The sequence below is a fragment of the Phyllostomus discolor genome, chromosome 11 (genome assembly GCF_004126475.2).
Source record: "Phyllostomus discolor isolate MPI-MPIP mPhyDis1 chromosome 11, mPhyDis1.pri.v3, whole genome shotgun sequence".
NCBI classification, from domain to species: Eukaryota; Metazoa; Chordata; class Mammalia; order Chiroptera; family Phyllostomidae; genus Phyllostomus; species Phyllostomus discolor.
This window is the reverse complement of record NC_040913.2, coordinates 82812356-82836379: the sequence shown is the minus strand read 5'-3', so window position 1 is coordinate 82836379 and position 24024 is coordinate 82812356. Positions and strand designations below refer to the sequence as shown.

The 24024-nt window shown below is 40.9% G+C and overlaps 2 protein-coding genes across 6 annotated transcripts in view; one reads left to right on the top strand and one right to left on the bottom strand.

Moving 5' to 3' along the window:
- The window catches only part of VPS37A (VPS37A subunit of ESCRT-I), a 30632-nt gene extending 24378 nt beyond the window's left edge, over nucleotides 1–6254 (bottom strand). Inside the window, exon 1 of one of the 2 annotated variants that reach the window (XM_028526300.2) lies at nucleotides 5827–6254. In XM_028526300.2, coding sequence (XP_028382101.1) covers nucleotides 5827–5951 — 125 coding nt within the window. In that variant the 5' untranslated portion in view covers nucleotides 5952–6254. The remainder of the gene's footprint in view (nucleotides 1–5826) is intronic. The other variant, XM_036011683.1, reaches the window with a different exon arrangement.
- On the top strand, nucleotides 6224–23892 carry CNOT7 (CCR4-NOT transcription complex subunit 7). Of its 4 annotated transcripts, none has more exons than XM_028526304.2 (7): nucleotides 6224–6333; nucleotides 7893–8104; nucleotides 9900–10093; nucleotides 13361–13522; nucleotides 16335–16479; nucleotides 18799–18909; nucleotides 20474–23892. In XM_028526304.2, the coding sequence occupies exons 2-7, from the start codon at nucleotides 7988–7990 to the stop codon at nucleotides 20600–20602; spliced, it is 858 nt and encodes a 285-aa protein (XP_028382105.1). In that variant the 5' UTR covers nucleotides 6224–6333; nucleotides 7893–7987; the 3' UTR covers nucleotides 20603–23892. The 4 variants fall into 4 exon arrangements, with proteins under 4 accessions (XP_028382105.1, XP_028382104.1, XP_035867577.1 ...); XM_028526303.2 differs by having other exon boundaries at nucleotides 6278–6480; XM_036011684.1 differs by lacking the exon at nucleotides 18799–18909 and having other exon boundaries at nucleotides 6319–6480.
- The last annotated feature ends 132 nt before the right edge of the window (nucleotides 23893–24024 follow it).

Below are 24024 nucleotides of genomic sequence, written 5' to 3'. Positions count from 1 at the left end.
GGGGGGTTATACTTATTTCAAAGGTGTGTTAACCTCGAATATGAAAATAATGGATAGGTCTTGCTTAAGGCAAAGATAAGCCTTTTACTAAAACAGTTATATAGGCCCAGGGCATGACTACGTATCATGAACTGTCCAGTTAGGGATTTATGATCAGACTACCCTGTGGGGTTAGTTTCCATAGAACCCCTTTTTCACCAACAAGAATATAAATGTTGCTCAGGATCTCATATCCCCAAGGTAACCACTGCCAACACATTGGTATACAACCTTCTAATCATCTTTCTGTATTCACAGTCTTATTTAAAACAGAAATATAATTCTATCACATATACAGTTTGGTAACTTGCTCCTTTCCCTCAGTAATTTATTGCAATTGCCTTTCTAAATCAGTAAGTATAATTTTACAATATCTTTTTAAAATTTTTAAAAATATTATTAGCATGATAGTCTAGTATATTGTTCAACCTATTCTCTACTTTTAGAAATTTAGATTGTTTCCGATTTCTGTAGAAGGCATTCACAGGCAGCAGGGGAGAGGAAGCTGTGGCTGGAGTTCACTAGCAATGGAGAAATGACTGCCTACATGGTAACTTTTTTTTTTAAAGGTAGGTACTGACTGAGACTACGAAGGGGAAATTAGCTAGAGATAGCACTGGAGCTGTTAAGATACTACTTACGAAACCTTTTTCTTAAATGGTAGCATGCTTTATTGTGTCATATACTCCACAATTATAACTTTTAATCACTGGTTATAAATGGACTATATGATTTAATGTATCAAATTAAAAGTCAATTAATAACAGGACTGTTTGGTATATATAATTTTAAAGTTTTCTATGAGCTCAACATCCACTTACAGAGTCAAAATGTTGACATTTTGTAGATTTCTATAGCTTCAATAGGCTAAGGCATAGCAGATTCTTGGATCTTTTTACTGCAACAAGGAGACCTCCTTCCATGAGGAAGTTTTCATCTCAGATACCTGTAACTGTCAGCTAATGCACATGAATGAAGGCAGCTGCTTGCAGTACAGCAGGGAGCTGACTGCAAACTAGTAACATGGAGAAGAGGCTGCCCGCCCATAAAAGGAACAGCTCCTCTTCAGCTCTAGGCTAATGATGCTATGTGGAAACCGCTGCCAAATCTGTCCAGATCTTTCTAGTTAAAAGAAAAGTTGGAGAGGGGAAGGGCCATATCAGAATCTCTGTACCTGCTGCTCAATTTTGCTGTGAATCTGAAATTGCTCTATATAATAAAGACTTAAAAAAAACTGGAAGTTTGGAAACTTGAATGAAAAAAAAATCTCAAATTATAAATGTTGACAATGGTACTCAGGGATTTGCAGCAAAAGAAAAATCTCAAAACAATTTTTAAAGACTATGAAGATTGGCACTAGTGTTTTTAAAATATAAAATAAAAATAACTGCAATGTACTATCTACCATGTGCCAGATGATATTCTAGATTCTTTATGTGTGCTGTATTTCACATTTAGAAGATGTCTTTAGAAGACTTGTGAAGGATTCCCGACCAACAAGCTAGGGCGAAGAGGCAATGAGCACGCAGGCTGAGAGGCAAAGGTTATGGGCACACTGATTCTATGCAGTGGGGAAAGGAATGTAATTTGTCATATGCTACTATGCGCCAGACACAGTCACACCTGATTACACATATTAAATATCACTTGTCCTGCATGACAGGAATCACGATTCCTAAATTCTACAGAAGGAGGCTCAGAAAAGTTGAGTAGCTTGCCAAGTGATCCTATTGCTGGAACATAGTTTATGTTCGAGCCAGAACTAGAATCCGTGACAGTCTGGTTACAAAGTTTTCATTCACCTAAAGTCAAGCTGCTTTTCCCAGGTCAATAATTTTTGCTTACTTCCACTTATGTTGCTCCAATTGACTGTCTTTTATCTCTAATAGAATGTTCACATCAAGAGACTCCAGGAACCAGCAGACTTTTGAAGTCATCAGGGCAGTAAGAATTCAGACAGTCAGTGCTCTCACTAAGGTTATGGGTTATGTGAACATCCAAGTTTGCACTGCCAGTTAATGACACATCAGTGTCACCTGACTTCAGGTACAGGGCTTCTTCCATTAAGACTATTAGTCATACCAGTGGAAGGAAAAAAAAAAAAAGGAAAAAGCAGTTCTGGTAAGTGTAATTCCTGAATTAGATTTTCTTAATGAAAATGAAAGTAGCACCAGAATCACTATGTATTTGATTGTTAAAATGAATGCAGAAGTCCTTCACTTGAGATAGCTGATATCCCAAAGCAAAAGGTAATAAAAAATGATTACCACTTATATAACTTTGAATTTACATAGTTAATTACAGGTAATAATTACCATTTACAACATAGCTATGATTTTAGAACTAAGGAAATAAAATAAAAATAAAGCGAGATAATTAACTTCAGATACTGAACGAGGAGAAACTAGGATAGCTAGAATGGTGACCGTTAAGGACCATCAGTTTTTAGTATTTTCTGATTGCAGGTAAAATGGAGGGAAACACTTAACAGCTTCACTCCTGAAGAGCCTTTAAATGCTGGGATTAGTGGGTATCACTTGGGGTATTATCAACTACTGTACAGTAGTTGAAAAATCAGGCTGAACGTGGCTTAAACAGTAAGAGGTTATTAATCTCATACAGGAAGAAGTCCCGAGGCAGGACGTTCCCAGAACTGGGTCATTCCGCATCACAGTATTATCATGGACATCATGGCTTCCTACTCTACCACATTTAGTAGTCAGCCTGTCTTCCTTCCTTGATCCAAGCAGTTTGAGATGTGCCAGGTAACAGTGCAATATCCGAAACATAGGAGGCATTTCATTTTGGACATCTCTGTTACTGAGGAAACGTGCGAACAGCCCGCTCCCCAGCAGGCTTCTGCTCCAGCTCCCACTTTCACAATGACTGGCGGGAGGAATGACAGCATCGCCAGGGCATAAACAACCCTTATTTACTTACTGGGGTTGAAAGAGCACAGCCTCCCATAAGTACCGGGCCTTGCAGATAGGGAACCCAGACAAAAACAGGTGTTCTTCCAAGAAGCCAGGGACCACGTGCATTTGGGGGGGGGGGGGGGGGCGGGGACACACACACAACAGCGTGCCTTCCAGGGAGCTTCTTTAGAGAGTGGGAGAAACAGCAGAATGGTTCTACCCCTGCCCAGGGGCTGGGAATTGCCTGTGGTAAGACCATCATTGGGTGATTGTTACTCAGAGGTGGAATGTATTACTTGAGCACAGTCTACATAACTTTCAATTTCCATTTTCACGGCAGACGGCAGACGGACATGCTACTATGCTTTGGTTAAATAGTTTCCCATCTGCCTGCCTGAATCAGTAAGACTTAGATGAGGAAATACACATAAAACTCACCTAACCTTCAGGAGAGGCCTGAGGAAGATGAGGAAGAATTTTTATGGTAACAAAAAAAGTTTACACCCACAGAGAAACAGGATCTTCCCTACAATAAATTTTTTTTTTGAATTATGAAGAGTTAAAAGATGATTAAGAGCTGGAAGGCAGATGAGAGAATGGGGGTGGGGGTTCTGAAGGAAGGCAGAAAAAATCAGTCAGATACTTTCCCTGTCGGGAAGAGCTGTCGACCCTCCATTTGGTGAAAAGATAGGTATGAAAAATGAGGTGGGCAGTTTAACAGGAAGTTTTGTATTATTCATTAAAATACCATTCAAAACGTGGCAACTTTTGCACAGGCCCCTTCCGACTAACCAGTCACAGCGTCTGTCTACACAAACATCTTAAGCGGTAGTATGCTGCACAGTCAGGTCATTTTTACTAGCTGCCTTGCAACTGTCATGTCATGAGTAAAAAGGCAAACAATGAAAATAGGTGGATGTCATTTTTTCTGGAATTATACCATTCCTTGCAAACAGAAAGTACATGACCTATTTAATTGCCTCCTAATTATCCAAGTTTAGTTTCTAAATGTGTAAAATTTCAATAAAGTAAAACCAAGTATTCTTATAAAAGAACTTGCAGGAATAAGGAGTACTTCAATGTGTATGGCATTACAAAACATGTAAATAATGTCTCATGCCCAAGTATACGTCCATAATTTCTGGCTCAAAAAATAACAAATAAAATGGACCATTTCTACATTTGACTCAAGAGTATTTACTAATCCTCTTAAACCAACTCCACAACTACTTAGATTAATAATTATGGCTTTAGAATCTCACCGTTTTTGCCCCCCCCCCCCCCCCCCCCCCCCCCCCGCAAAAAATACATTTCAGATCAATCACTTCCTGTATTTACCAGCCCTAGCAGCAAGAGACTTTGGACTATTTCAAAAATTCAACTCCAACCTTGAAGAATAAAAATTTGCCAGCAGTGAGAATATTTAACAGAATATACTAAAGGGGTAAAAGCAATGAATTCCAAAAGTGTGGTTCTAAAAGTGTGGTCAAAGTACTACTTTGGCAACAGTAGTACTAGTTTAGTATATAAATAGTCTTATAAGGTGACACTTTCTAAAGGGACAGACTTTTGTTATGTTTGTTAAAAGTAAGTCGTCTTGTTTTATAAGCATAACTTGTAAGAGAAACTCTTACAGGTTAGTACAGAACACTTTTTAGAAAAAAGACTTAAAAGAATTCTATGAGTCCAAAAAGAAAGCCACCATTAGGTCAAATAGCACACCACTCTTTCCAGTTAAATATCACAAATTTTCACCTTTTGAAAGTTCTGAACAAGCAGAACAATTAGGACAAAGAACCAAGAAACATCTGAAGTTCAATTAGCAATAGGCCTCATTTTAGCCAAGCTGATTTTGCGGTGAATATTTCTCTTAACAATCTATTTAATTTAAAACGATTCTACACCATAATTTACTTGCTTGGAAAACAGAGTAACAGATAGAATGGCCCCTAATAGTTTTTCAACGGGACTTATTATTTTAAAAAGGTTAGGGCTGAAGGATGTTAACATCTTTACATTAAATTATACACCGTGGCACTGCTAAGGAAATATACTTGCATAATTCATACTATAACATAAAGCGGCCGCACTAATTTTTGACAACCATTAGAGGCCACATATATTTTCAATATAAAAGGAGCAACAAACAAGCAAAACAGCTGAAATCATTTGAATTGCGAAATATTTCTAATCTGACCAGGATGAAAATGAAAGCCTCATAGGAAGACAACAGAACAATCAGGATGACTATAAGACAATTCCCGAGTGTGGGAACAAGAGTAACAGTGAGAAAGTACAGAGACGGGTATGCCAGAGAGGGAAGGCTGCTGGAACAGGGTCAACCTTAACCTAGAGACTTAAGAGGATTGACGCTGCCACTCCCAGAGAATTCGCTGATGAAAACTGTAGCTTGCCTTTCCTTTGATGTTGCAACAGTTCCTCCCACCCCAGATCTTCCACTCTTTTGAAACTTGGGTATTACTCTTCACAATTCTTTCTAACCAAGTACGTTATTTTAACAATTTGGCCAAAGCGACAATCAGGTGTCCAAAGGGAAAGGATAGCGAGGAAGCAGGACATGGAGAAGGATACTGGATAAAGACTAAGAGACAGATTACTACCAGCGGCGTGTGTCAGGGCGGATGAACGAGTCAGATCTGTAAGAGCTGAGTGGGGCAAGAGAGGGTGCGGAGGGTCCGGAGGGATATCCTGAACTTGGGTCGGAGACGAGAGAAAGATCGTGGAGACCCAGGACAGTCTAACCAAATGAGGCAGGTGGGGGAGCCGGCCTCGGGAGCTGCGACTGGGACTACCACCAGCCCGCCTTCCCGCCCCGCTCTTTGCGCGGATCGTAGAGGGAGCGAGCAGTCACCTGGAGTGGGAGCTCCGGAGGGACTCGATCAGGCGCTGCTTCTGCTGCTGCAGGCTGGTGAGGCCGCCGGGGGACCCAGCTGCGGAGGAGGAGGCGCTCTTGGTCAGGGGGAAGAGCCAGCTCATCCTCCACGGGTCCCCGGGCCGAGGCCCTGGACGACGGTTGTGGCCTGCTTCTCCCGGCCGCTCAGCCCGGGGGTTCTCCAGCGGCCGACCTTGCAAGGGACCCAAATGCGGGGCGGCCGCGTCTTCTCTAAGCGAGCCCGGCTGGGGGTCCTCGGGTCCTGGGGGACATGACTCCGGGCAGCCAGAGAGAGGGGACCCGCGGCCTGGCACGGGCCGCCCCTCTACCTCCAAGGCCCAGACGCCAAACCGGGCAGTCGGGCAGCCTCGCCGCCCAGCGCTTCACCAACCCCAGCCTCCGTCACCTGCGTGCCCCGCCCCTCTGCGTGACGCGTCATCAGCGAGAGCCCCCTCCAGGACGTACGAGCAGCGACGGCGCAGCACGGTGCGGCGCAGCTCCGGCTCCCCTTCCCCCCTTGCTGGGCGAGAGGTGTCTATGGGGCGTCCGCTGCCGCCGCCGCTCCCGCCACCGCCGCTGGGTGCTGTCTCTATGGCGAGGAGGAGGAGGAGAAGCGCGAGCTCAGCGACACAAGTAGATCCTGCGTCTGCCGCAGACTGCGGGGGGAGGGGCGGCTGGGGAAGTGGAAAGGGGGTGGGGACAGCGAACCTGAGAGAGTGCGCGATGGCGCCTGCAGGAGCGCGGCTGGTGAAGCCCGGAGCTGGGTGGCGGGTCTGGGGGGAGCGGGGGTGGAAACTGGGGCTTGGGGTTTGTCGGGGGGGTGGCGCGGAGTGATGACGTAAAGGCTTTGTACCTGGGGCTTCGGTGTGGTGGGACGAAAATTGGGAGTGGAGGGCGGTGGCCTAGATCCTCCGCTCCTCGTATTCCTCCATGCAGCAGTGCTCGGGAGTCAATCTGGCTCCAGTAATGGTTATCAGCACCTTCACACTGGCTCTCTGCCAGGGGAGAGAGTTAGCTATGGCTTGAATGTTTCTGTACTGCTCTCTCGTTTCTTTGGGAGCCTGCAGTACGGAGATGCTACCTGAAGTAATGAGGTCTCTGATGCCTATTGGCTTTTGGAATCGCAGCAGAAAGAGGTAGAGAAAGGCAATGCTCCGCTGCAGGGTGTTTGCAAAGTGTGTGTGTAGCACAGCGGGGAAGGTTATGAGGGAGGGGTCTCCTGGATATTCGGTTTCTCTTCCCAGAGTAGTGGGTACATGCGGGACTGCTGAGTTTACGAGGGTTAGGGGGAGTTCGTAGTATCTCCCCCCCCCCCCGTTATTATGCTTCTTTTTCAAACTGTGAAAAGTGAAGGAGCATTTCCCTGTTCAAGAATCAAAATACTGGTCTTTCCTGTTATATACCATTTTTATATAGTCCAGAAACGTGAGATGTGTGCTTGGTAACCAGGGAAACTGCTCTGATTTTTAGGAAATTAGAAAGAAACCATCAGAAATGTCTTCTTTTTCCTTCCGGCAGTTGTTGACATTCAGACAATCTCTGTGTCTGTAACTTACTGCTCAGAAAGTTCTTTTTTTTTAACTTGGTTTAGTTTTGACCCCTCCAATCAGGCTTACATAAATGTCAGTAAAGGAGATTTTTAAAATCAGATTTTGAATGTTCTGTTAATAAGGAATAAAAGCAAGCAGTACTTCTGTCCTTGCAATATCTGATCTCACATGGGTATTGGTATTTCGCTTTTCATTTTTGTCTGAAAATGGCTATGTTTACCAATTTTTATTCATAGAGTGAGCCGGAATTCGGAGCAGTCTTTAATTAGTGAGAAGTGATTAGTATGTGCATGTAAAACACAGTGTTTTGACATACCTGATATCAGAACCAGGAGTCCTTTTTTTCCTACTGATTAGCTGTCACTTCCTAAACTTTGATTTTCTCATGAATCAAGGACTTTGAATAAAGAATCTCTTTGGTTTCTATCAATTCAGTTATTCTATAGGTCTGGTTTCTGGTATAGCTGGATTTTATTTTGGTTTTTATTTTCACAGGTACACAAATAAAGGATAAAGTATTTTATGAAACAGAATCTTCAATCAAGTATAACATTTTGATGCTTGGCAGCTAGACTCCTTGTGCCCTCACTATGCCAGCAGCAACGGTAGATCATAGCCAAAGAATCTGTGAAGTTTGGGCTTGCAACCTGGATGAAGAGATGAAGAAAATTCGTCAGGTTATTCGAAAATATAATTACGTTGCTATGGTACGCCTATGATCAAATATCCTTAAAATGCTGCATATTAAAAGGGGAAGGGGGATTTTGAGAGTCTCGAATTCAACCCTTATGGTTGATTTTTGTTTTCTTTTAGGGATTAATTTAATTACTCAAAGAAAATTTTGTCTGTATCCTCCAACCAGAGGTCACTGGGAACACACCTGTAATGTGACAAGTTGGGTTTATTGCTCACTGGGGTGAGAGAAAATGCAGACCATTGTGGAATGTTGTGTCAGGTGGTTTTAGCTAGGAATTAAGGAAGCAGGGCTTTTCTCTGGATTGGATGTTATCTAGGATAGGGTATCTTAGTGAGTCTTAACTACAATAGAAGGAGAGAAAACAAGAGTAAGCCCAAAGCTATAGAGAAGCAACAAGTCAGTCATTAACCAAGAAAGAAGGATGTTGGGCATTTCCGTGGTTTGGACAGTGTTTGTGATTTTGTCTGTGCGCAGTCATGATTACAGAGCGGCCTTGTCTGATGTTGAAGTGTGACACTGTTGGTGTTCGCCAGAGGAACCTTAGGGCCTGGCTGAGAGTGCCAGGTCAGCTTCTCGCAGGATTTAGGCCCAACTCCTAATTCCAGATGGGCTCCCATAAGCCAGGAAGCTCCTGGATGTCTTTCTCAAACAAGAAAATATATCAGCTCTCCCAGTGAAACATTGTTGATCTGTGGTGTTTTGTTTGGTATTTATTTATTTATTTATTTATGAATTATCAGTAGAGTTCCTTGAACACACTGCTGTTAAGCATCTCTGCTTTTGCATGTACTATTCAATCTGCCTAGACTGTCTTAGTGAACTATTTTGCTTTTTTCCTACTGTATCTTGTACATCCGTCATAGCTTCTGTACTGTTTTCTAGATAATTAGCTTTGTGAAGCACCTAGCATAACAAATAGCATCCAGTGGTTATTGAGTTGGACTGAATCTAAAGAAGTTTTAATATCTTTACTGTTTATAGTGAGTTGGTATTTAGACATTGCTTTTGGCTTCCTAATTTGAACTTTAATGCTAAACTAATTATATCATTTTCTCATTATTTTTAATACAAGTAAATATGCTTCTATAGAGAAGGACAAGTTGATTGGTTAAAATATGAATATTTGAGTGTACATAGATGATGTTCAATTTAATAATAAAGATGTACTTACTCATAGTTAGAATTTAAATTTTTAATCCAGTAAAAACGGCTAGTGATCACTTATTTCACAGATGGAAAGGAGTGACCTCGGTAGAGAGGCGATGACGTTCTACAGCAGTGATTGGCTGGCGGCGTGCCGTTTCTGAGACAGGGTTTCTCTGGAGGACAGAGAGACTGCTCCTTTAGCTGAAGAAACTAGGGGGGCTTGATGTTGGGATAAACCTTGCCTGAGAAAAGTGATTGGAAAGTCGGATGCATTTTTCCATTCTCTTTGACCAGTTCTTTATTGATTTTAACATTAGAATAGATAGTTTTACATACCCCTTGAGAAATATCAACTTACGATTTTTTCCTCATTTTTGGGAATAGAGTACTTGGTTGCATTTATCAGGTGTATCTTATACATAGTAATTTTTTACTGATACAATATTTAAAGCTAGAAAAACTCATTAGGTTTGTAGAGTTCTGTTTTATGGTTCCAAAAAGCAATGCTCTTCTTAGTTAAAAGGTACTTTGTAATGGAATATGTGTAGAATATTATCTATAATAGGATTGTTTGATTTGTACCAAAAATTGGTTATTTATTCTAGGAATTTGTGGACTGTGGTTTTTAGTAAATAATGAATTTTAAAACTATTTTACAGGACACCGAGTTTCCAGGTGTGGTTGCAAGACCTATTGGAGAATTCAGGAGCAATGCCGACTATCAGTATCAACTATTGCGGTGTAATGTAGACTTGTTAAAGATAATTCAGCTAGGACTGACATTTATGAATGAGCAAGGAGAATACCCTCCAGGAACTTCAACTTGGCAGTTTAATTTTAAATTTAATTTGACGTAAGTGGGAAATAAATTCGAACTTTTTTTTTTTAGTTTAATTTGGAACTGATTTCCTCAAGTATAGTGCATGAAATTCTAACTGAAAATATAGCATAGTTATCCTGGAAATAATTAAAACCTAGTTTCAAAGGTTAGGTTTCTTCTTTTTTTATAAGAGAGAAAAAAATTGAATAAAGAACACTCTTAAATTCATGTACTTTGAATTTTAGAAATGTTACATGAAATGTATGACTGCCATGGTTTTGTAATTTGGAAAACTTGGGTGTTGAAAATACTTCTTAATAGAAAAAATTAATTAGAACATTAGTTTCACTTTAATAGTTATGCTTCATGTGAAGAGATTTTTATAACAGTCATACTCCAGTTTGTGAGAAGATTATATGTCAAAGGTGATAAGGTATTTCTTGGAAACTTGGGTGCGTTTTCCTTTCAGAGCAATGTTATATAATGGTTACATTCTCAGGTCAGCTCACAAAACGCCTTACAACATGTAGCAGAAGTAATAGTGTCCTTTAACCTGGTGTTTCTTTCAGAAACAGTTCAGGATCGGGCAGATTGTCTTCCAGAATCTGAATTCTAACTCAAGCCCTGGTCGAAACCCAGCTTCCTTACTTGTAATCCTTCTCTCTCATGGGTGAGAGTAGTCTTGATAGCTTAGGGAAATGTAGATTGTGCGGGCCAAGGGCTGTTTACAAACCGGCTGTAAGCTGGGGAAACGTTCAGTACGTGCAGAGTTACGTTGCAGCATTGCAGTGTCCTGTTTGACAGTGTGTACTTCGTGTGGTGTCACACTGACCTGAGAAACAGGAAGAGGGGACTTGCACAGTGGTGGTGGTGCCCGTGCCTGAACGCCCCGTTCTCTGCAGAGCACTGTGATCCGTAGCATTTAAGACGTGAAGAAAAGAGGACTGATAGATCCACAGGGCAGTTTGGTCAGCGTTGCAATAGTACGGCTTACAGTTGCATTCTGAGTAGCCTGACTCCCTGTTTTACTCTGTTGGATTTAAGGAAGTACTTCCTAGAACCTTGTGAGAGCAAAAAAATACTTGTCTCTATTCAAACTGATGATAACCTTTTGTAAGTCCCATAGCTCTGAAATACAGAAAATGGCTTTTATCCTTTTCCCGAAAGAATGCCTTTTAAAATTAACTTCTTTATCATTTCATTTGTTCCATGCTACTTTTTTCTAAACTGGTCATTATTAGACCATTGTTTTTAACTAAAATGCTGTTGTGTTCTCAGGACATAAGTAGGAGGTGACCCATCAGTGTCTCAGTTTTGGTAAAATTGACATTTTTCTTATCTAGAAACATCTTTGTCCTAATAGCAACTGCTTTATTATTACAGTCTGTGAAAGACATTTTTCTTTTATGGAGAGGGCTGCTGTGTATTTGCTGTACCATTTCTACTAGTGTTAACGTCTTGGGAGATGTTTAAGGGGAAGGATATCGTGAAAAATACAATTTAGGTAGAAAAGGTCAGTTGGAAGGTAAAGCTCGTGTTACCTAGTGTGGAGACAAAGGGCTTTGAACAGAACATTGAATACTTAGAAGAAAGATGGACATTCACTTTTCATTACGTGCCTGGAATGAGTGTGTCAGCGGCTGGGCTGGGCACCAGGGATAGAGAACTGAGGAAAGGTGGTCATGGTCATTGTGACTCAGTGTCCCCACACCTCTTCTCTCTGTTCCCTGTTTCCAAAGTCCAAGAGTTAGAACGACTGGAAACTGATGGGTTTGTGAACATTATCTCCAAACTGAATCTGGGGTGAGATGTCCATGAAAATTGACATGGGGTACTGATGAGCTGCAAAGAAGAAGAAAAGAAAGCCAGGGGCAGGATTCCATTGACACGCCAAAAGGGATGAGAGTGAATTCCTTGGAGAGTCACCAGTTTGGTGATTACAGAGATAAGGGGATTGTGGCCTCTGGGGAAACAGAAAGGAAGACTGCCTTTAGGGAGAGTGGCAGTGCAAAGGAGATGGCCAGGACCATAAGTAGAAGGCACAAAGATGGCTTGTATTCTTGCTTTACAGGTAATGCACAGGCAGTTGAAGGGTGTAGAGGAGCTGTCAGTCTGGGAGTTGCAGGCTGTTCCCAGCCTTCACAGCCTTTGCAGACTGGGGAGCATCTTGGTGTTCTTACCAGTTTGAGTTCATTAAATATTAAGTTGAGTAACTGTCTGCGTACTTGGACCAATCTGTATTGCAGTTTACTTACCTCTTCCTCAGGATTTTCAGCATAATTTTAAAAAAGTAAAAGTGGTGGTGAGCCAGGTGTGCACCGAGTTTGGAGCGTATTCCTGAATTGTAGAAGCTCTGACCTGCATGTTTAAAAATGCGAGTTGTGTGGCAGGCTCTGTTTGCAGTTGTAGGTAGAGGTAATTTCAATGCATTTACTGAATTGAGCTTCCCTAGTTGAGTTTGTTTATGACTTTAGGATATTATTTAAGATGGGCAGCGTTGTACTTCTGCTTTTTTGGAAAAACTTTTTCGAGATTTGTACATGTTTTTCATTTCTGTTCAGTTATCACAACTGGGTGTTTTGTCACCGTAAACTTCAGTAGCTGATTTGCGTTAGGGGTGATCACATCATTGTTTGTTGCTGTTCTGAACAGATTGATTTTGTCAGGGAGCTAGCCCTGGCACCCACAGCAATTTAATATGTAAACAATAATTAGGCTACTTATTTGAGATTAGCTTATTTTAATGTTTTCTGACATTTGCTAGGATTTTTTAGGAAGGCAGGGTGGAATGATTTCAGAACTTGCAATGGGCACCATGGAGAAGGGACAGTCTGTTGATTTACAGAATTGAGTCATAACAATTAGGGAGTTTCCCTTACCATGCAGTGCATATTCTTATCAAAGTTGGAGGGTGCCCAGCTTTCTCTTTCTAATTACAGGTATACAAAGCATGGAATTCATTCCAAGTTATACAGTATTTAGCACTTTCTTAAGACCCTTTCTTACAAACCCAGTTAAATTTGTTTAACTTTGAAAGACTAATGAAATTGAGTTCATAGTCCAGATTAAAATCTTACCTTTCGACTGTTTGGTATGGTTATTTAGCGTGTGCATACTTTTCTGAAATAATGGCCTTTATACTTAAATTGTATTTTCTTTCCATGTATGAGAAACCTTGAAACAGCTGGACCCCGGCCAATCCTCTGTCTTGTCTGTGGCATTGTAGTTGTGGATGTAAGTTGAGAAGAACAGTTTGAAGTATGGCACTCTTGAATGTTGTGTTTCTTCTTCTCCTGCCAGGGAAGACATGTATGCCCAAGACTCTATAGAGCTACTAACAACATCTGGTATCCAGTTTAAAAAGCATGAAGAGGAAGGAATTGAGACCCAGTACTTTGCAGAACTTCTAATGACTTCGGGAGTGGTCCTCTGTGAAGGGGTCAAATGGTTATCATTTCATAGGTAAAAAGATTGCACTGGAAATGGCAAGTGTGTTTTTGCCACACAAAGCCTCACACTGCGACAGTTTTGAGTGAAATGCTTAAATAAAATAAAGATAAATAAATGGGAAAAGGTAGACAAAAAACCAAAACGGCATATGTGTTACCCTCTCCTGGCTGCTTCACACTCGGCCTGGGTCACTGTTCCGGCACGTGCAGGCCCAGTGCTAGAAGGATCAGCCGCCATGCAGCAGTCTCCGAACTCTTACGAGACTAATGTTGGTCTACTTGAAGGCTAATACTGCGGGATCCATTTTTGGCCCACGAGAGAGACAGCACTGCAGAGTGGAAAGGGTGCAGGCTGGGAAGGTGGGCCTGGGCTTACGTGCAGCAATACCATTTGAAATCTGTTACCTACGGTAATTTAGTATTGCTCAGCCTAAATGAAACCATTCATTCATTAAGAAATACTATCTACCATATGCCTTGTGCTATGGTAAAATTCTAGGGATTAAGAGATTAACAAAAAAAAAACCCCTAAAATCCTTTTCCTAATGGACTTGACCTTCTGGTGGGAGTAGGCACACGATTTTTCTAAATGATGACATTTGTATTATGGTTTGTTGGATGGTGATGAATGCTAGGGGGGAAAAAAGCAAAGGAAACGCTAGGGGTTGGTGTGTTGGACAGATCAGTAAAGCATTTAAACCAGTGCTTTACTCGAAGTAAATCCTCAGAAAGCATATTTTAAATTATTTGTTATTATAAAGTAAAACTAGATCGTTGAGGAGAATTTCTAGTAAGGATATTAGTTTCATTTGTAAAAACAGACTTTGCATAAGAGAAAGAGAAGGCCTATTTAAGTAAACCAAATTAAACTGGCATCCTAGGGACTAAAAGTGGCTTTGGTTATGATTTTGTTTGGCCTTTTTTTAAGTGTTGTTTTATGCAGGTGTTAATGTTCTTACACTTGGTCCTCTTCGCTCCCACTCCCCTTAAATTAGAGTCTCCCACATACTTTACCATTTTCAGCTCTGACCTGTGGAATGATCGGAGTGAAGCACTGCGTGCGTTGTGAACTCGGACGCGTTGCTGATCAGTGGTTTCTGAGTTGGGGATGCTGAGCATACTCATTCTCACCTGTCACCTTTTCTTCTTCCCCTCCACTTGAGCCTGTATCTCAGGAAACAAGATTCAAGTCTCTGTTAATTTGAGGAATGTTGAGTTCTTTTTTTTTTACTTTCCGAATCAGGAGGATACAAAAGAATGGGAAAGAATTGTCGTGCCCTTTTATTGTATATTACATGGTTTTGCATTCAGAAAATATTATAAACAAATGCTATGTGCTACGCACTGGGGATAGTAAGATGAACAAAAACAGAAAGGGTCCGTGTCATCTTAGAGTTTAGGCTAGGTTAGACTCCTGTATTTGAATACTTCTCACCATACGTTAAGATTTTATTCTAAAAAATGTCATTAAATATTTTCTTCATACTATATCTCCAGAAGGTGAATACTAACTTAAGAAATCTGCAAATCCTAAACTCCAATATAATCTCACTTGCACTAGCAGTAAGCAGGTGCTGCACCGACTTACATTGTAGGCCGACAGCCAAGCACTGTCTTGCCAGTCACCAGGAATCTCACGGTTTCTCCTGTTTCCTGTGTATGCCTTGATGTTTCTAGGTGGTTTGTAGTGCTAGAGCGTTCTTTTCTCTTTTAGATAAGTAACATTCCTTATATGTTTTTCTTGTGTTCTGTTACCATTTATCTCCCCTATACCCTCTTCCACCTCCACCCACCCCCCCAAGGCCCCAGTAGAGGTAAAATTCTGAATTTAATGGAAATTTTATTTTGTATCTTCCCCAGAAGATAAGTTAATAATATATCTCATCAAATGTTGCGTACCAACCATGTGCAATAAGGAAAAAATATTTTTTAAAGACGATTTCTGCCCTTTAAGCTAGCGGAGAATACAACACCCGCATTTTGAAGGGTAGTGCAAGGAAACAGCTCGTGTAAGAACTCTGTGGGAGCTGGGCTCCTCAGGGAAGGCACCTGTGAGGGGCCCTTGGCGGAAAGGTGGACAGGAAAGCGGGGTGGGGGGGGGTGTGATTGTGGCCAAGCGGGCAGGGAGCAGTGAAGCTGTGGGAACAGCTGGGCAGCAGGTGTGGGGGACCTCGGTTTGAGAGGGGCTTCGTAGTTTGCTCTCTAGATAGTTCTTGGCCTTTGCCGCCTTCGCTCACCTTATGTGCAGCATCCCCGTCAGTGTCCTTGGGGAGCCGTCATGAGACAGGCACAGAGTTTGGAGAGAAGAGGGTGCTTACTAATAAAGTCAGTTAAAGGGAGTGAGTATACCTTGGTAGGGAATTTAACTCTTTCAATTTTTGATGTATGTGACCTCTTTTATTTGTAAAAGATGGGAAGATTTGCATTATTTTTGCCTCCAAATGCCGTTTCTCTTGCTATTTTTTGATGTTTTGGCCAACTTTTCATTCATTGTTATTTCTTCATTTCCATAGTTACTTAAATTTTTTAGGCATCTACTTCTCTATGCAAAGGTCAGCAGAATAGCAGTTTAGTGACACAGGCTTGGGGTGGTGCTAGAGGTTTGCGTATTGATATCTGAGGGATGGAGTGACAGTGTCTGTGTAAGATGACATTTTCCATTATAATCGTGAATGTTTACCTTCTGTTTTTGTGCTTTTATTTATTTTTTTTATTGATTCCTTTTTTGCCTACAGTGTGACTCACTTAAAATTTGTACCAGAAAAGGTTTTTCATCTCTGTGGTACTTACAGTCCTTCTTCTGTATTCTTTTAACCCTTTTGTAGTGGTTATGACTTTGGCTACTTAATCAAAATCCTGACCAATTCTAACTTGCCTGAAGAAGAACTTGACTTCTTTGAGATCCTTCGACTGTTTTTTCCTGTCATTTATGATGTGAAGTACCTCATGAAGAGCTGCAAAAATCTCAAAGTAAGGTTTCCCGTGGCTTTATCTGTTGAGACTGAGTGATTGACATACAGGATCCTAAGCTGGGATATTGATTCAGACCATATTTTTGACTTTATATTAAGTACAGTTATATTATCTGGTCATTGATTCTTTTTCTTGCATAAATAATGCTTTCTAGGAAATTATGTTACAAAGTTTTAATATGTATTGGCAGAATATGTTTTTGGTCAAGTTCAAACCAAGGATAAGATTTTTGTCATTGTTTGTCAGATTGACAATGATAAACCAGCACAGAAACTGAGGCTCGCATGCACAAAAGTGCAAGTCTTCACTCTCCCAACATGCACATAATCTGTCCGTGCAACACAGACTCCAGAGTGGCCAGCAGTGTGCACGCACAGTCAGTGGTGTACAAGTTTCTCCTTCAGCTGATCTTCCCCAGAGATTGTTTTGTTGGGTCTAGTCCTGGGGTCATGCTCCGGGCTCAAATTACAGGGCTGAAAGCATTTCCCCTCCCCAGCCCAAAGCTGTTGGCCTTTTAGTGGTGAGTCTTATAGTAAATAAAAGTCCTACCTGGACAGTGATTTACATTCTGACATTGTTTAATATATGTAATAATTTGTCGCTTTTGAACATTGTTTTTGAGAAGTTTCCTCATTAAGGAAAAGTGCCCCTTTAGCTTGAGAAGGAGTTCACCTGTGATGGCGCAGGCTCCGGAGGAACACAGTGGTTTTATTGTCAGGCGTGTTTGTGTTGGAGCTGCGACAGAAAAGGAAATTAGGTGAAGTGCTTGTTTCATAGAACCTACATCAAGGTTGATCAAGTTTTCTCCTCACTGGGTTTTAAAGTACAAATAGTTACTCTTCTAGGAGACAGTAAAAATTTTGAGAATGTTACCTTTAAGCAGAAAGATCTCAGGAATTGGATAGGAAACTTTGCTTTGATAGATGGGCTGAAAATCGTAAGAATGTTTTGGGAAAGTTTTAGGAAAGATTACTTAATGTTCATAGCACCTAAGAGCAGCAGGATTCTGTACAATTTTAGCAGACGTTTAGCCGTGACTCAAGTGAACTTTCAGTAGCATATTCTTACTGCTCTAGAATATCCGTCCACATCCTAAAAGTATTACGTGCTGAGAATCCAAGACCTGAATGTTTTAGTGTAGCTTTGGAGATGCTTTTTAAAGTTGATACTGGTATAATGACAGTTTTTGGAAGCAGAGAACCAAATTACTCCTCCATATGTATGTTTTTGGAAAATTTCTAAGTATATCAGATGTTCTGAGTATATCCTGGTGTGATAAAATTTAGGCTCATGGTAAAGGTGCCTTTTGACCTCTAGTCCATCATACTGAACGACCCAGTTCCGTTCTAAGCAGCTGTGACACCTAAGCCTCATGCTATTTTTAGCACAGAAGCAGCTGCTGTGTGCAGTACTGTTTGAAGCCTGATAAGTGGAAGGGCTGGTTTGCTCTCAGAGGCCCTAACAGTTTAAAGAGGAATGTCTTTATATTTGTTCTGGTTTTTCTTCCTGGTCTTGCTTTGCTTTCTGTACGTCCTCTTCTCTCATTGTCCCCCATTGTTGTTGTTATTATTCCCCCGCCCCCCGCTATCCTCCCTTTTTCCCTTCCTTCATCTACTCTTTTACTCTTTTCTCTTCCTTCCTTTCACTCTCACCATCTTTCTTTTTTAATCCTGTCATTATTGATCTAAGCAGACTGTAAGCAGACCCTTCTAAGGAAGGAATTATAAAAACATACTTTTTCTTTTTAACCAACAAAACCATAGTTGAGCACTTGGTGAATTCTTAAGATTTGATTAGTTGTAATAGCCTTCTTCTACACAAATTATTTAGATGAAACTGTTTCGAGATAGATTACTGAGAAACTTAAGAAAGGGTGAAAGTAACTCCCTGCAGTCAGTTTTACCCTAATTGTTCAGTGGACGGACGGACTGTGCGTGCACTCGATAATGTCACCCTGTAGGTACCGTGAAAGTACTCCTGACTAAAATACTTAATTGAATATCTGTCACTTCGTACCTACCTGCTTGGCTTCCCCCATGCCTTTAAGAAAGTTATTTGCTATCACATACCTTAAAGCATATGATACAAATAAATTTGCCCAATCAAGATCTAATTTTCTATTAACTTACAAACTCCACCCATTTTCAACAGTACATTTGCAATTCTCATTCTGTAGTGTTTTCCAGTCTCCATAACGTCCACCTGTACATTCAGAAAGTTCCTTTTATATTTTGGTCATTGTCTGAGTTGTGTAACTTGTAAATTCAGGCATTGCAATGTTTCTCTCTTTTGACAGGCAATTTTTCTGTCTTCTAGGGTGGTTTACAGGAAGTTGCCGAACAGTTAGAGCTGGAACGGATAGGACCGCAGCATCAGGCAGGATCTGATTCATTGCTCACAGGAATGGCCTTTTTCAAAATGAGAGAAGTATGAAGACATCTGTGCCTTTTTCTCAGTTGCTAGGTTGAGAACATTAAAAATCTCATGGCAAAGTTTTGGGGCAATAAGTAAAGATATCATTAGGGTACCATATAGGTCATATTTACTGCACTTGAATGAAAGCATTTAAAAGGAAGTTGTCTTGAAATATAGTTCAGAAGGAAATGAAACAAAAAGTTCTTTGAAGACTAAAATACTTAGTTTAAAGTACCTTAGAAGTCATGTATGTCCAAACATACTGTTCCTAGGTTAGAAAACTGAGGCCAGAGGCTAGCGAGTTTTATCCAGAGTCATGCACGTTGCTAGTGGGAGAACTGCAGGCCTCTCTCCATAGACTGTAGCAGTGCTGCTCCTGTCAGTTCAGGGAATCCATCCCTGTGTTGCTTCCTCTGGCTTTGTGTTACCTTGGGCACTACAGCGCTGGTAAAAATGTTACTTGCTCCTTCCCTTCTTCAGTACTGTGAGCATGTGTAGAGTAGGACTCCTGCTTTTTAGTAGATGGAGTCTTACCAAGGGGCTTTTGAATTCCAAAGGGGTTCAATAAGATTTGAAGTAGTAATTGAATCAGAAATTGTATTGAGCAGACCCTCCTTAAGTGGTAAAAGGCAGAGATAAATTCTTCAAATGTAAAGAAGTTAGGTATGGAAAAACAATTTAATTGGAACTTTGCTTATAGGTAAAATGCAAAGAAAAATGTTTTTTTTTTTTTTTTGTACAAAAACTAAATACAGTGGACTTTGGCTAACAAAGAAAGTACTCCTTTTGGGGAAATACTTACTAAATTCTTTTGAGTATATCCTCTTAGTAAAGAATTGACTAGGAAATCGTTTGGAAGTTTAAGACTTTGTACAAATGTATTAATAATAGAAAGTATACTAGCTGTTTGGCCAAGTAGTGTTGATTCAGAAGTGATTTGGACTCTGTTCACGAAAGCAAATACTTTCCATGTTTTGTAATTCGTTGCAGTGCTGCAGTAGCGAATTAAATAACCTGTTGGAGTTTCCGTTTTACATTTTAAACATACCCTAATGGTTCAGTTAATGCTGGGGTCTCTGCTACTAATTTGTTACCTTTATTTGTCTTGGCTTCTTCAAGGATAGTAACTGAGTGTGAGCGTTCAGATTTTACTGCCCAGAACACGTTTAGGCTTTGACTGTTTCAGCCAACTTAGCCTTGCACGGAGACTCAAGGCCGCTTACCTAAACTGCCCCCACCCCCCACCACCGTTGGCTGTTTTCATGCATCCTTACTCACGAGTACTGTTAAATTAATGGAGTGGAAATGTCTGCCATTTTTCCATGGTTACAGATTCTAGTAAAAGTGGTCTAAATGTTAAAAGGAAAGATGTGTGTATGCAATTTTTTGTAGTCTCTCTGGTTGCCTGAGCTCTGTACTGCTGAGAAGCTCGGCCTCCCTGAACTGGAAGGAGCTCCTTAGAAAAGAGCTGTCGTTGTAGCTAATGCGCAGGCAGTACTTGCGTTGCTGAAATATACATTGCCAGTGGTACCTTCTGGTTAAAATTCTTTTTTTTTTTTCCAAAATTCCTTTTTAGATGTTCTTTGAAGATCATATTGATGATGCCAAATATTGTGGTCATTTGTATGGCCTTGGTTCTGGTTCATCCTATGTACAGAATGGCACAGGGAATGCATATGAAGAGGAAGCCAACAAGCAGTCATGACATGAAATATAGTCCTTTTATTTTTATTTTATTTGAGCGACACACATGCTTGTATATAGGTTTTATCTCTGGTTGAATCGAACAACAGACAGTACTTTTTTTCCTTTCATATCCCATTTTAGTTTTTGTCTTTTAGTACTAAGTGTGACTGTCCTATTTCAGAGCCTAACTAGAAAAGCATTCAGGTTAAATTTGGCCTTAATATACGTGTTCGCAGGCGTGTGTGACAGAGTGGGAAAGCTGCATCATATAAACTTGACCGACTTGAGCTTGGCTTGTGTTCCCCCTTTTCTAAATTAACTAGCACTGACTGTAATTTATTTCCCTGTTTCATGTCTCCCTTCCATTCTGAAGAGTTTTAGCTATTTGAGATTGTGGACCATCAATTTTGCACTTTAGAGAGTGATTCTGACTCAGATCCTCTGTTTTAGCAGAAAATTTTCTTGCTCTTAGCTGGAAAAATGGCCATCTGCCAACTTATAAAGTATTTACTTGTTTTTGACCGGTGAAATACAGCACATGCATTGTGCAAATGGTTGATTCTACAAGACTGCAAAAAAAAAAAAAGACAAAAACTACTGAGGAGCTTAATTAACAACTGCTGTTTCTGTACGTATTGTTTAACCTCCAAGCACCTCTGGTGTCTGTCAGTTTCTCATTGGCACGTGCGGCTGCTCGGGGACTGGAGAGCTTTCCCCACCTGCTTTCCCCCTTCAGGAAGATCCCCCGTTTGTGATCGGATGTGTATTGTCTGCCGGGAAACTGGTCTCCCAAGATGTCGAAGCTGCAGTTTTATGATAGCACACTTCCCTTATCTGCTTCTTCTTCCATCAGTGTTCACCCTTATTTTAAATTTTTTAAAATTTTATAGCCATACTTACAAGCTCTTGTTGTTGATTCCACAGATCAATTTCATTAAAGTCCAAAGATAGGAAATCTTTAGGTATATTTTGTACCAAATTAAATTAGGAGACAAAAAAATCGTGCTTGCATAGTTGTGACAAGGATAAAGAATGGAGAGATTTGGTGCACAACAATAAAATACAAAAATATATGTGTTAGCTCTGTGTATGTTTATATGATATACACACAGCTAATATATAGCTATTAAAATTACCTGAGGAGTGTAATGTTTGTTTATTTTTTGTGTATATCTTTGCAATCTATTTTATATATATCGACAAAAGAGACTGTGAAATATTTAGCCATACAGAATATGTGACTAGACCAGAGCATGTGTAGGAAGACATTTTGGAAATCATTAATTCTACCCAGAAATTATGGACTACAAGTTATGATGTATGTTACCTGCACTTCAATCAGTAATATTAGCAAATCTCCAAATGTTAGCCAGATTGGTTTGTTCTTGTACATTCGTTATTCATGATGTTACAGTGCTGTAACTGGGTGGTCCTTTTTAAACAAAACATTATTTGCAAAACAGAGGCTATTATTTGTTTTTAAAGCTTTTGTAAATAAAGGCTTCAGAAATGTTTTCATATATATGTTGATGACTGGTAATTTTGGAAATATTTATTTGGAGGATTATTTTTTCTAAAGGTTTGGGCAACTGAGCAGAACTCGGTAACTTCATTAACTATCACTAATTACTGGAAAATCAGTGTGAGCCTTCTGCATTTCAACAGTGTTGGCTTATTCTTCACGAATACCTCAACTGGGTGTTGAGAATTGATTGTCTCTCCAGGGATGCGTTTATTCTGAAAGAGTTACAAAGTAAATGCACTTGGAGTAACTTAATGTGACTTCTTTTTAGAGCTGATGCAGTATAGCAGATACAGAATTGGTGTCCTTTTATTTTGATCATCACCTCAAAAAAGAAAAGAATGATAAAGATTGCCTTCTGAATAGCCACGTAGTTGCTGAATTTCATAGTTTGTATCAATTTTGGTTTCTGTCTCTAAGCAATATAATATTTTATAACTTTGGTAAGAGGAACATTACAACCTTGACTCAGTCTGGCTTGGGGATAAGAGACACTGGGCTGAGCGTTTCTGGTGTTCCCGAGCCATTCGTTCTGGGCTCCCCATTCTCTGTTAAACCTGCCAGAGCAAGGGCCAGCAACCAAGGCTTGCAGGCCCAAACCAGCCTAACGCTTGTTCCGTGTGGCCAGTTGGCGAGAATGGTTTTTACAGTTTAAAAACTGTTGGGAAGAAAATATTGTATGATGTGAAAAGTATATGAAATTTAAACTTGAGTGCCCCTCAGTACAGTTTTGTTGGAGTATAGGCCCACCCACTCGTGTTCTGTGTCCACGGGCCGCACTGCGGTGGGGAAGCGGGGTAGCCGCTGCAGAAACTGCCTGTGGCCGCGTCTTCATTTCCCATTTCCCCGCGGTGTGCTCCCAAGTCAGCGATGTGGGTGCAGGGCCTTACAGCATTTTACCGTTCTCTCTGTTACCAATTCAGACCCATCGTGTCTTGAGAAAAGAAGGGTGTGCTTTTAAGGTACGTTGAAATACGCATTATCTTATCAAATGATACGCTAAAGAACACAATGTATGTTGACATAACCAGGCCAAAGCGTCATCACAGTATTCCTAACTCACGGGAAAGCAGCATTTAAGAGAACTAGAAATTTTAAAACGGAATAACTCATCACAGCATTTCTTCACACTAACAAAAAACGGAAATGCGGCTGCCACCAGAGGGTGCTTTCGAGGGGCCCGCCAGGTGGCGGAGCAAAGGCGCTGACTGATGGTGGGGTGCCCCTCATTGCTTCAGGGCCGTAGCCCAGAGAAAGGTGTCTAGAGAGAAGGAAACCTCAGCTTTTCGGTGAGAACAGTTGCTTGAAGAGAGGCCACTGTTCACAAAATCGGCAGTTAATTCTAAAACCAGACACATAATTTCGAGCGTTTTTCTCTGGCCCCCAATGAGTCAGTAGTGTCCGGCTCTTACCCGGGAAACCAGCACCTAGTTTGGGGTGACTGAAGGACCGGCTTCCATTGTACTAATGGTCTCTGTGGAACGACGACAGGTGTGACCGTTTCCGAGCAGGTGAGGAGCTAGCCAGTCAGTGCAGCCTGAAGTGGAGTCCACCCCGATGCGACACGCCTGATGGTGGTAAAAGCACGCGTGGAGCAGAAAGTAGTTGGTCACGTGTCAAAACTCGTGCAAATGTACTAAGGTGTGTGGGTTTGGCAGGCACCCATTTCACTTGTGTCGTACACCTTTGTTTTCTTCTGAACAGCAATTAACTTTGTTCATTGTTGGCTGGTGTCGTATTACTGCAAAGATCATGTAGAAAGTCAATAAAATCATGATTCCGCTCTATCTACGTATGCAGACTTTCCTTCAGTTGCTGCTTTATGGCTTCCGGGAGTCCTCCCTATCATCTTCCTGCCAGGCGTAGTTTTTAAAGGGCTTTAAAACATATTTGCATGTTATACTAGGACTAGTTATGTC